The sequence below is a fragment of the Amblyomma maculatum genome, chromosome 8, assembly GCF_055883805.1.
Source record: "Amblyomma maculatum isolate TAMU_Amacu chromosome 8, ASM5588380v1, whole genome shotgun sequence".
Lineage (NCBI taxonomy): Eukaryota > Metazoa > Arthropoda > Arachnida > Ixodida > Ixodidae > Amblyomma > Amblyomma maculatum.
Genome location: NC_139351.1, coordinates 99,743,079 through 99,755,574, shown reverse-complemented (window position 1 = coordinate 99,755,574; position 12,496 = coordinate 99,743,079). Strand labels below are relative to the sequence as shown.

Genomic DNA, 12,496 nt, shown 5'->3' with positions numbered 1-12,496 from the left:
TGTTGGCTTGGCTTGCCTTTGTTTGGCACCTGAGCTAATTGGTACCAAGAGGGAGTGGCGAAGAACCAGGTGGAGGAGGAGAATGAAGAGAAGATGAGGGAAAGAAAAGAAGGGATAAAAATAGAGGGAAATGCTAGAGAAAAATAATTCAGCTATGCTGTAGCCTAGTTTAGCCTGTAATCTTGTCATATTTCTGCTCCTTTCATTCCTTGGTCATTTACAGGACCCTGAATTCTCAGATGCTGGTATCTACAAGTGCAATGTCAAGAACGACGCTGGCGAGAGCAATGCAAACCTGACTCTCAACATTGAATGTAAGCAGTTGTTCTTACATTTCCTCAGTGCTTCAAGTGAAAAATTTGGTAGCAGTTCAAATGTTGGCCGTTAACTTATTAAGGCAAAAGCCTTACTTGACTATGTTTGCGATTTTGTGTCATTGGAAAGTGGATGCAAGACTTGTTGGTATGTTTGCGTCATTCTGTGAAGAGTTAGGAGAAAAGGAATGATTGCTTGAGATTGAGAGTGAAAAAACGTTGCTAAATACCAAATTTGGTCGAGTGGTGTGATTAGGGGGGCATGGGTCATAAAACTAGTCTTGTTATTTATTGCCCGAACTTTATAAAACCTCGCAGAATTGTTTAGTCTTTTTTCTCCTTATTTCAAATATGGAAAAATTTCAAATAAGAAAATTATTACTATTGTCTGCCCAAACAATGGGGAAACAAATGCTCCTTAGAAGGTAGTTTTTAATATGCAGGTAGATACAATAAAGTATAAGGAAGGCAGTGCTGGAAGCACATTTCTTTAATTTCACCTGTAAAGCTTTTTGTATTCTATATTCAAATTCTTATATAGTTGCGATGGCTATGAGTACCAAGTTCAGTAGCCTACTAAATCTTTAATATTAGCGCAATTTCAAAACTGCTTTCAACTTTGCATTTCTTACACTTTATTGTGTCTACTTGTATAATAAAAATAAACTTCTGGTGAATATTTTTTTACCTGCCGTTTGAGCAGCCAATAGCAATAGTTTTGTAATACCTTTAGAACTAATTGCCCTGGAAGGAAGATTACTGCATATTTGAAATCAGTACAAAAAAAGGAACGATTCTGCGAGGCTTCATAAAATTCGGACAATAAATGACAAAACTAGCTTTAAGACCCACATTCCCTCTCAAATTACTTAGAGGCAAAAAAATCAACTGAACGCTAAAATAGCTACGGATGTCGATACCACACGGTGACATGCAAAACCAGAGGTGACGTTACTCTAGAGTGGAAGTTATCAAAGTAGTGGCAAAAGAAGCACAAGCAAGATGGATGAAGGGTCGGAATAGATTAAAGTGATAAATTAACATGGATTAACAATAATTAAGACAGAATTTGCTGAAAAACGTCAAAAAAAGGAGTACGCTTGTGGTGGCATCATGCCATGCGGTTGACATGGCGACTGCCGCCGTTGACGTCATGGCCCATCCTAGCAACAACGTGACGTCATGGGAGATGGCGGCGGCGCGATGACATCATAGGGAGAGCACAGTGATGCGATAGAAAAAAAAACAACTAGAAACTTTGTGCACGATGCCTCCACTTCAGGAACTTCTGGCCTGTGTCAAAATGCCACGTGGCTATGGTAACGCTGCACAAGAAGAGCGATGTCGTACCACCAATCCCACACCTGAATGAGCACTGCAACGAATGCGCACTATGGAACACCACGCAACACGAATGACGGTGTATCGTCTAATCTCACTTGCAGGAGAAAGCATGGCAGATACTGCACCTTTCCTGTAAACAAATTTTAATTATATATAGCACTGCAACAAACGTGCTCCAAGGAAATTTTCACTGTGCGGCACAAGCCACGGCCTCGCTAGCAAAAGCTCTACAACAGGAGCGCGATAATACCACGTGCAGCAGCAACACTCAGGATTTCGCATTTCTCCAGTGCAGATTCTGCGGAGCTATCAGAACTTCGCTTCTTGTTCTTTGATCCTTGCTGAGCAACAGATGCCCAAGTTTGTTTATTTGCTTTTTCACCATGGCTACACGTGGTCATTACATACCTGCGTCATCTGCAGTGGCACCTGTGATCAAGGAGCGGCCAAAGGTTGTTCGGCGGGAGTTGCACAAGACCATAGTGATAGAGTGCCACGTGCAGTCGACCAACAAGCCTGAAGTGGTGTGGTTCAAGGAGAACACCGAGGTGCGCGAGGACACGAGGCACCAAGTGCACATCCGCCAGGTGTCCCAGGGCGAGTTTGCCGTGGCACTGGAGATTGACAAGCCAGCCGTCCAGGACAAGGGTCTCTACAAATTGGTGGCCAAGAACGTCAAGGGCGAAGCCGCATCCCAGGCTGTAACCGTCGACCTCGAGGGTGAGGGTTCTCATGTCACTTATTGTCCAGTCCCATTTTTTGTTGGAACAGCTTTTATCCTGAGATTGCACAACACTTGGTCATATATGGCCAAACATATCCTAAATCATTTTATTTCATGGATTTTAGTTGCCCTTGGTGCAATGACAGGAGTACAGCATTTACAATGTGCTGATGCATATCTTTTCATAAATATAGAGAACACAGCACTATAACTGCTGTAGTTGGAATAAAAACTCCATAGCTTTAGTTTATTATGAAGAGCAATATGTAAACACTGTGAAAATGCAATTTAAAAAGAATATAGACTGGGTTAATAGAATAACACTGGCATGTGTAAGGTGCAGTGTGTGATATACATTCTATGCTTGCCTAAGTTTGCCTAGTTATGTAGACTAAAGTTTTCTTTTTTGCACTTTTTTTATCGAATTGCATCAGTAGCATTAGCCACTGCTCAAATGCACGATGTAGAGCTTTTATTACTTCCATCATGAACTTAGTGGTTTTTCTCATTAGCCCTCAGTGCGTTAATCTCTTGCATCTGTTTTAAAAGTCCTTGAAGGGCTTCTGCACGAGACCTGTGTACTTTTGAAGGCATCCTTATTTCCATCTTGTTTTGTCTTGCCGGCTTAGAGGAGAAGAAAGAGCCTGAGAAGAAGGAACCTGAAAAGAAGGAAGAGCCGTGAGTTGTTACAGCTTTATTCATCGAGCCTCATCTTCTTAAGTTCAGCTGCCTAAATGTGGGCTTCACAAGACTAAGCTGCATGATTAGACAATATAGGTTGAAATTTGCCAGTTATACTTGGCAGTCTCTGATTCTGGCATTTGTACTTGCAGAAAGCCCAAGGGTGAAAAGCCCAAGATTGTGCAGATGTTGGCATCCCAGGTAGGCTCAATGCACCGTGTTATGTTTTACTGCATCAGCCTCGCAGTTGCTGACTGCACAATAACTCTCCCTGTCTCTTTCTCTTCAGACTGTTGAAGAAGGCAAAACCTGCGAGTTTGTCTGCCGCGTCGAGTCTGTCACAAAGGTCACAGTGGTCTGGCTGAAGTAAGTTTGTCTTTCGTCCCCCCTTTTAGCTTTTAAAGCATAGCTCTTAGCCTGCTTTATGGTTTTGGTATGTCCTAGACATGTTCAGGTTTTATTCATTGGATTTGCTAGGTCTTTGTTTATTGATTGGTAAGAAATACCTTGAATACCTCATTTATATTTCAATAGTGCACATTAGCACCTGTAAATCGACTTTTTGGGTTGCGTCACTAGGGGGGCTGTTTTGTATGACACACTTTCCTGGCTGTCTTCCTCTGCTTAGGAACAAGAGAGTTGTTCGGGAGACCACGACCACTCGCATCACGTTCGACGGCTCCACCGCCAAGCTTGTGTTCTCTCCAGCTTCAAAGGACATGGCTGGCAACTACACAGTAGAGTTTACGAACGAGTTTGGCAAAGAAGAATCTTCAGCTGAGCTTATTGTCACAGGTTGGCCCACTCTGCATTTTGTATATATTTCAGAAGGGTTGACAGACTGACTGTGCATGCACAAGTGATATTCCTTTGCTTTATGCTAAGAGCAAAACGAAAGGAAGGAAACTGCACACCAGCAGTGTCATTTAATGCCAGGTGGAGAACGGTGGTATGAATTAAAGGCAACCTCGTGATTTCAGGGAAGAGGCGTACAAAGGAACCGTACGCGTGCCTCCTAATGTCACATTTGTGCGAGTACAGAATAGGTTCAGTGCAGGAAAAATGTATAAAAGGGTATTCTTGCAACTTGGCTGTGCTGCAACTGGTATCGTTCGCTGTCAGTGAGAGTAAAGGCTGAGGTCATATTCTGTTATGCCTTATTGTTTTAGATGCTCCGAAGAAGAAACCAGAAGAGAAGAAGCCAGAGGAGAAGAAAGTCGAAGAGAAGAAACCAGAAGAAAAGAAGCCTGAACCAAAGAAAGTTGAGGAGAAGAAGAAGGTCGAAGAAAAGAAGAAGGTCGAAGAAGTGAAAGTTGAGGAAAAGGCCGAGGTCAAGAAAGTTGAGGAGAAAAAGGTCGAGGCCAAGAAGCCTACCGAGAGGAAGCCTTCGGTGAAAAAGGGCGAGGAAAAGAAGGATGAACTTAAACCTGAGACCGTCGAGAGGAAGCCTTCAATCGACAAGGTACAGCCTGTCTTCTTTAGTGTCGTCATATATCTCTGCACGCTGCATGTTTTTGAGGAACACTTGTATGACACATTGAGCACTGTAGTGCATCATGAGCATTGTAGTGCAGTAGTAAAGCACAGTAAGGGAGTGAGGACAAATTTGACATATAGTTTTAATGAAGTAAGCTGTTCATACTCTACTTGTACATTCCACTTTCTTGTGGACTGTGAGCTGAAAGGTAGTAGTACTTCAGACATGGACCTTGATACGCAAAAGGGTTTTGCTTTCCTTTTTTTAGAACCTTGTTGCAGTACATATTAATGGGCTAGAAAACTCGTGGCTGTCAAGAAAAAATTGGAGGACGCTTAAGCTCGTCTTTTAGAGTTCAACACGATAGCGTTATCGGGCCCTGTTTGCATCGCTTTCTCATGCTCTTCAGCCTCATAATGACATACTTCTAACATGACACACCACTCCTTTTTATTTTGTTAGTGCAGGGTGAAATTTCACTCCTGCCTTGATTTTAACCACCAGTCAGTTAACCTCCGTTTGGTTATTTCTTCCCGTTTGAAGTCCGTAGTCCATTTTTTCTCCGCTGTCCTTAAATCCCAATGCTTTGAAATGATGGATGGACGTAAAGGCTTTGAATCGGGCGGCGGCTCATGCCATCTGTTGCAGCAGTACCATAAAGTCGAAGGAATTTTTCAGTAAGCGCCGCATAGCAGGTCGGCAAAGCGGAAACGTTCTTTGCTCCTCGCTTAACTATTACCTTCATAGTTAGTTTTCTTCTAATGACGCATCTAAACATTAGCTGGCAGTCATAAGGCAATACATACATTAGGTCCACTTTTATTCGGAACGAAGCAAAGCGGTTCTGTAGCGGAGTGGTTGTGTGCTCGCCTCGCACTGTAAAGGAACTTAGTTCGACTCCATGGGTTTCTGCAACTTTTATTGTTTCTTTGCTTTCTTCTGATTTTCTTGGTACAACCACAACACTGACACCATCTGTGACACAGGACCCTTAATGCTACCGTGTTAAAACTGAAAGGTCTTGTAATGCTCACGGATAAAATAATAGTGCGGCACTTATTAAGTAATTTAATGCTGTGATTTTGGCAGAAACTTAGGCCGCATGCCATTGAAGTGCTACTGTGCATATATCTTGTGCCTGTGGAGAGGTTGCTGTTGTTTTCTGTGAGCATATATGTGTTTGTGTATGTGTTTGTGTGTGTGTGGGTGTGTATTTGTATGTAAATATTTGCCTTGGTCTTTTGCTTAATTCTTGTGAGTCCTTTTTTAGACTTCACAGCAACATCGACTGGTGTGCTTCTGTGCCTAGACTAGTGTTGGACTTGTATTGGTGGAAATTGACCATAGGCAAGATGGTTAGAGTAGATTTACAAGTAGTATTGCGACCGTAAATTTAGCTGCCCAAATCTTGGTGTCATTAAACCTAAACAAACTACTATAACAGAATAATTCAGAGTCATGTTGTGTTCTGTCATTTTGTTGTTTTGCTTTGTTTTGGTTCTTGTTTAGGTTGCCGCTTGTTGTTTCGCTGTGTGCTGACATTCTTTCTGGCTATGAGCACCCTAGGTCCTTTCACAATGGCTTGAACATCCTCCAAGGCCTCCGGTTACCTTTGTGCATTGGTTGAGAGCTCCGTTACTTTGCAGCCACTGGAGCTTGAAGCCGATAAAAAAGAGCTGCCCGAGCGCAGAACGACTGTCGATCGTCGACAGAATGGTGAAGTCACAAAGCTAACAAAGGACGAGGTCATTCGTGAACCGTCACCGATGGAAGAGCGCCGACCATCCATCGACAAGAGGCGCCCCAGCGACAAAATTGAGCCCTTGGTTTCTAGAAAAGATGAGGCTCTTAAATCGCCAACCATGCGTGCACCTGAAGAGACTATTCCGCCCACACCTCCGCCAGCTGGTTCCCGGAAGAGGGACAGCATTCCTCCGCCCCTTAATCTGGCACCTGAGGTGCCGTCTGACACCGAATCTGTGACCTCCTCGCCTTCTCAGTCCCCACGTGCAAAATCTCCGAGGACTGTGATGGGCTTTCAGATTCAAGCTCCACAGGAAGATGAAGAGGATGATCTAAGTCGTGACTTTGGTGAGCCCATGGTCTTTGTATACAAAGGGGAACCGGATGAGGCTGTACCCTTGGAAGGGCTTGAGTCACCACCAGCACGCAAATCTTCGGTGCCAGTGATTATGGTCGATGACACTGAGGCACCTAAAAAGCCCAAGAAGAAAAGGAGCGTCAAGAAAGACGAAGAAGAGCCCCCCAAGGAGGAGGCTCCGAAGAAACCGAAAATGCGGCCAGTTAAGCGTGCTGGCTCGCCAGAAAAGACACCCGAGCCCCCGCCGGCGCCGAGGGGGCGGCGCAGCTCTGTATGTGTGGCGCCCGAGCCAGGTCACATCCCGGCTGAACTTGTGGCTCTTCCTCAGACTGCGACTGTCACTGTGCAAGGAGTCGTCATGACTGTGGAAGATGCTGAAAAGATGCTTGAGGTATGCTCCCAAGGTCGACGCATCAGGCTTTCCTCTCAGCGCTGCTGCAACGCTGCTGCTGCTGCTGCTGCTACTGTCGAATGCACTTGGCTAGGCCCCTGCGAGAAGCTTGGTTCTGAGTGGGCCTGGGTGCACTGAGTCATTGCCTTGGCGATGTAGCAGGCAATGCCTCAGTGACTTTGAGCTTCCACTGTGGTCTGTCCAATTTCATTCTCTCCCTAGCTGCAATTTTTTTTTTGTATATTCCCGGCTCTCTCTAACTGCTTTACGAGCCCTATTTGCTGTGCCTGGCTGAATACTTCATCAAGACGCAGTTTTTTGGCAAGCTGCATCTCAGATTTGGCAACCTTGGCATCAAGCTTGCCAAAGCCTTTGTTTTGAAGCCCTCTTGCATGCATCGGAACCTGTCTAACTTTTTTTTCTCTTTTAGGTACAAAAGTCAACACCCTAGGCAGTTCTTTTTCAGGGGGTGAGACCACTTCACCGGCTGTCTGACTTGACCTCCACTGCTCCCTTTGCTATATGCAAACTGTGTTGCTGAAACTATGTGTCTTTCACTAGCAGCCATCGAGCACTGCCTCAAAGTAGACTTTGGTGTATTTGTCAGCCGAGGGAAGCGAGTCCAGTTGCAAATGGCGTGCCAGAGATCAAAGTGCCCGAAGCGCCCAAGCCCAGGAAGAAGGAGTCAGTTCCAGAGATTGCAGTCCAGGAGCCCGAAGAAGCACCATCCCGGCGAGTGGTGCCCATCGTCAAAGAGCCCACGCCCGAGCCAAACCGGAAAGAATCATTGGCTGTGGGTGGTGGCATGCTAGAGCCAGGCTCGCCTGGGGGCTCTCCGGCTGGCTCACGCCGGGGCTCTGTCATCATCACAGCTGATGAGGTTGGTTTGACCTGGCGTTAAGTTAACCCCCTCTCTCTTGGTGTCGTCTTTCTTTGGCCTGGTCGTTGTTGACAGTCAAGCCAGAGCTGCTTCTGCTGCCACAATCGCTTTCTCTCCTTCCATCCGCTTTGTCAGCTGTACCCAGAATCCACAAGCCACTGCCGCATGTGTTGGTGTTACTCGCTGGTAAGGTGACAAATGGGACATCCACATTGTCAGTTTTAAAATTCAGGTTTTTTTTTCTGAGTGTAGTTATGCACTGCCACTTATTTTGCTACCACTGTGGGTTGAAGTGCAAGGACACTGTTCTAGCCATCTTGGGGCATTGTTACTGTAGTCATCCTCTAGATTCAGTTTCATCTGAGAAAGCACTCTCACAGTTAGAGCAAGCGTGCTGCCTAGGTGCTCATAAAATCGTTTAAATGTGAGCACTCTCTTTTTACTGTCACCTTATCAGTCGTGAGCTTGCATGGAGCTGCCTTCCCTCAGGTTGACAACCATTTCTGATGTTGCGCTCCCTGAAATGTCCTCGCTCCCAGACATTTGACTAGGCGCATTACCACTGCTGCTGCTCCCAGCTGGGTCGCATTGCAGCTGCCTGCAATGCTCTTAAGGCTTCTCCCCCACCACCTTTGCAGCGCGCAAGAACTGCAAATCCTCAGCCTTGCGGCTTGCAGGCACTAATGGAAATTTTTTGCCACGTACAACTCGAGGCACTTTTTTGCATTGTGGATACATCCAGAGTCATGCTATCTACGGCTTGGCTGTCCTTTCTTGGTGTCCCTTTTTGACACCATTCTTCGGAAGCCTGCTGAACGCTGCTTGAAGACATCAAGATGTTGACTTGCTTTTTTAGATGGACATTTTTTGCCGCTGCCTTCATCATCTGGGCTGCTTTGAAGGCTTCATGTTTTGCGTGCTTGTGCTTTCGGACTGCTGCTGAAAATTTCATTTCTCGCCATACCAGTACTTAAGCTTTCTAAGTTCATAATAGAAACCAGCCAAAAGATGATAAACAGAAAAAAAGCATGCACACAGGACGAAGGCTGGACTAGCAACTGATATTTTTTCAATAAAATATCAGTTGCTAGTCCAGCCTTTGTCCTGTGTGCATCCTTTTTTTCTGTTTATCATCTTGTGGCTGGTTTCTATTATGAACCGATACCAACTCGCCCAGTCAACAGCCTTGCTGAGCTTTCCAAGTCTAAGGCTGCTGTCATAATCCTTGAGGCTCTGCGGACTTTGTCCAGCTTTTGCAAAGTAACACTTGGGGCTACTTTAGCTTTGCTTTGGTTGCTAGCACTATGCTTCTTAAGAGGTGCCTTTTGTAATGCAACCTGAATGTATATACTCTTTTTAATAAGCACTGAATTCAGCTCTCATTACAGCATGAGCACTTGTTTTCAGCAGTTTTGTTTTGTAATAATGGTCAAGGGTTAGGTATGGTATGCATACAACTGACCAGGCCAAATGGGGAGGGTCAATAACTGTTCTCCTGATGTTAAGATTCATCTTTTGTTTACAGTAGGCTATCAGGGTTCAAACTTGGTTGTTATTTCTTTTTTGTTTATGTCTAAATCATCCATATTTAGTCTGAATGTTATTTTAAGTTAAATGACAGCATATACAAGGCCAAATTTTTACTGTGGTTTTTGCTTGTACTTGGTCATAATCAGGCACACATATAGTAAAAGGTTTGGTAGCAACTTTTACTACGTATATACTTGGTAAACAAGCCACAGCTAGCCATGCATTGGAGCACATGTTCGAGTGTTTTTGTTTTTTTATTCTGTCTAAACCAGGCGTATCTGATTTATTGAATGCTTTCCTCAGTGCCGCATTCAGCAGCTGTAGACCATAGAAGGGGTTTATTGTTACTGCATTTGAAAATTAATGAAAACGTGTTGCTCTTGGCACATTATCAATGTATTGGGCTGACCAAAATTTAAAATTTTGCTTTAATTACAAGTTTGAACCATCAGTAGCCTACTGTAGTTATTTAGCACTTGCTTTCCCATGAAGTTAATAATATCATGTCTAATTATGCATTGTCTTCATTGTTGTCACATTGCACCACAAAAACTAATAAATTGTGACCACACCCGGCATAGCGACTACATGTAATGTGCTAATCCTCTGAATAAGTTCATTCTAAAAAGTTGCCTCAGACGTACCCTTCACACTTTGCACTTACACCTTTCTGACAGAAGTACTTCTGAAGCGGCATTGACATGATTCTGTTGTCAAGTGTTAACAGTGCAGTGCAAAAAATGCAGGGCATTAGGAGAAGACACGTGATGGTCTTGATTGGTGGGTACATTACACCATTGTAATAAAACGTGTGAACAGGAAGACACGAGACAAGATATAAGGAAGCTACAGGACAAGCGCTGACTCACAACTCAGCCTCAGTTTTTACTCCAAGGCCCAGACAAAAACAAATGTGACGAAAACGAATCTTTCGCGTGAAGCACCCCTGGGTTTATCCGCTATACAAAAAGTCACTCAAAAAAGAAATCTCTTTGCTTCGCTCGTGTGAACCCAGGGGTGTTTCACGCGAAAGCTTAGTTTTCGTCACATTTGTTTATGTCTGGACCTTGCAGTAAAAGCTGAGGCTAAGTTGTGAGTCAGCGCTTGTCCTGTAGCTTCCTTATATCTTGTCTTGTGTCTTCCTGTTCGCGCTGTTGTTATTACAATGGATGTTTACCAACTCGCCCAACAAAGTTTTGCCTTGGTAAAACAGTACACCAACTTCCTACATTTGCTGCAGCATAGTCGGGGGTGGTTCTTTTAAGGGTCATTTAAAAGTTAAAAGCTTGTTTATGTCTTCCCAGTCCCTGTATTTGTTGTGCTGAAGCTTTACGCATGTCTCACCGACTTGAAATACTACGTGTCTGCGCGGCTGTTTGAAAATGAATAAAATCGTACCTACTTCTATGGCTTCAGTGGTTCCTTGTTGCATTCCTGTACCATGCGTTTGCTGATATGTACTGCCACTGTTGTTTACTTGTACTCTTGTATTGCGCTCCAACATTGCCAGCATCACCTGTTTCCTTTACTGCTGTCATTGTACATCTTTTTCTTGCCTTTCTCTCATCCGTCTTCTTTTTTCTTCCCCTCTGATTCAACACTGCTTTGTCAGCTGTTTGTCCTGTGTGTCATCTGGTGGCACAGGTCCCCGTCTGAAGCTCAGGTTGTATCTGAGCGCTTCTGGCTTCAAGGACCGTCTCTTGTGCTACAGATCCATGTGCACTGTATGCTCTGGTTCTGTCAAGACTGCCAGTGCATCAAGCCTGTCTTTCTCTTTCTGTGTCTAGCGTATGCTATTGTCACTGCCTTGAATCTCTCTCTTGTTTCCACCAATGCTTGCCGACTCACTGCATGCATTCCTAAGGCTGCACACTTGCATGCTGTGGTCTCTTCATTTCAGCCTTCTCCGCTGCTGCTCTGGCTTCAAAAGCTTTTCCCTGAAGCTCCACTGTATGTTTCCCCATTTTTATGTGTCAAGATTTACCGGTCCCATTTCATTGCTTACTGTACTGTGCAAGATGAGATGAGGCACTTACCTTGGTGGCACATATGAAGTGTGCATCATTAAATTCTAGATAATTAAATTATTTGTACATTTTGTAGCCATTTAAGCTTGTTGCTGTACTACTATTTAAGAGTAAAGTCAAGAAATAAAGATTCCAACCAGTATTTATTAACAGTTCAGCATTTTGGAATCCCCTTGGTCTTTTCTTTGGGGCAGGTAGGTCTGGAAGCAGTTGATAAGCATTTTTTGGTATCACTATTTCTTGACTTTTATATTTCAACCCAACCAGACTGATGTCTGTCAAAGATATTCTCATACTGGTCAAAAAGATAAGATTTTTATAATTTTCATGTTAATGATACTTTTTATTATTACTTATACTTGTCAGATGTCCATGTTTATTCTTGTTGGGTTACAATCTGTGTTCTACATTTAAAACAAGCATTGCTTAGAGCTTTTCAGCTAGGACTAAATGTACTTTGATTATAAATAGATAGCAGCTATTTGCTTTTGCTAATAAATGAGGAAAAGAACAGCTTGGCAGTTGCTAACGCTGTTGACTTGCTGTTGACAGAAAGGGATGGTTGTCGATGAGGCCGGCAAGATGAAGAAACTACGACCAGGTGAAATGGTTGAAGTTAGGCAGCGGCGACGCTCCAGCATTGACATGAGACGAGCCAGGTCAGCACATCTTAGCACCATTAGCCTGTGTCTTCTTGTCCAGCATGTCCTGACATAACCATTTTCCTTCAGTGTTTCTGAACTGCAAGAAAAGGTTGAGAAGCCATCAACGCCTCTGCGTCCCATTCCCGAAAATGAAGAAGGACCACCCAACATTGTGGACTACCAGGAGAATGTCACAGCTGTTGAAGGTGATAAAATGGCTTCTTGTGAAACATGTATTTGTTTAATGTTTGTGTTGCCTTTTTAATGAGCAAGTTAAACAAGTCGTTGCTGTGGCAGGGTTTCTGAGTGACAGGATCTTGATGATATCTACAAAAACTGTCTAACATCAATAAACACATTTTATGGTAGTCAACTTGTATAAA

At 43.9% G+C, this 12,496-nt stretch overlaps 1 protein-coding gene across 4 annotated transcripts in view; it reads left to right on the top strand.

Moving 5' to 3' along the window:
- Window positions 1–12,496, top strand: part of bt (projectin protein bent) — a 258,850-nt gene that overhangs the window by 121,796 nt on the left and 124,558 nt on the right. For 3 of the 4 annotated variants that reach the window (XM_084576962.1, XM_084576961.1, XM_084576963.1), the window contains 10 exons: window positions 224–314; window positions 2,082–2,378; window positions 3,012–3,060; window positions 3,216–3,264; window positions 3,353–3,429; window positions 3,692–3,858; window positions 4,233–4,525; window positions 6,187–7,032; window positions 12,022–12,128; window positions 12,201–12,319. In XM_084576962.1, the coding sequence (XP_084433088.1) occupies window positions 224–314; window positions 2,082–2,378; window positions 3,012–3,060; window positions 3,216–3,264; window positions 3,353–3,429; window positions 3,692–3,858; window positions 4,233–4,525; window positions 6,187–7,032; window positions 12,022–12,128; window positions 12,201–12,319 (2,095 nt within the window). Of the gene's footprint in view, window positions 1–223; window positions 315–2,081; window positions 2,379–3,011; window positions 3,061–3,215; window positions 3,265–3,352; window positions 3,430–3,691; window positions 3,859–4,232; window positions 4,526–6,186; window positions 7,033–7,639; window positions 7,913–12,021; window positions 12,129–12,200; window positions 12,320–12,496 lie in introns of all 4 variants that reach the window. The other variant, XM_084576964.1, reaches the window with a different exon arrangement.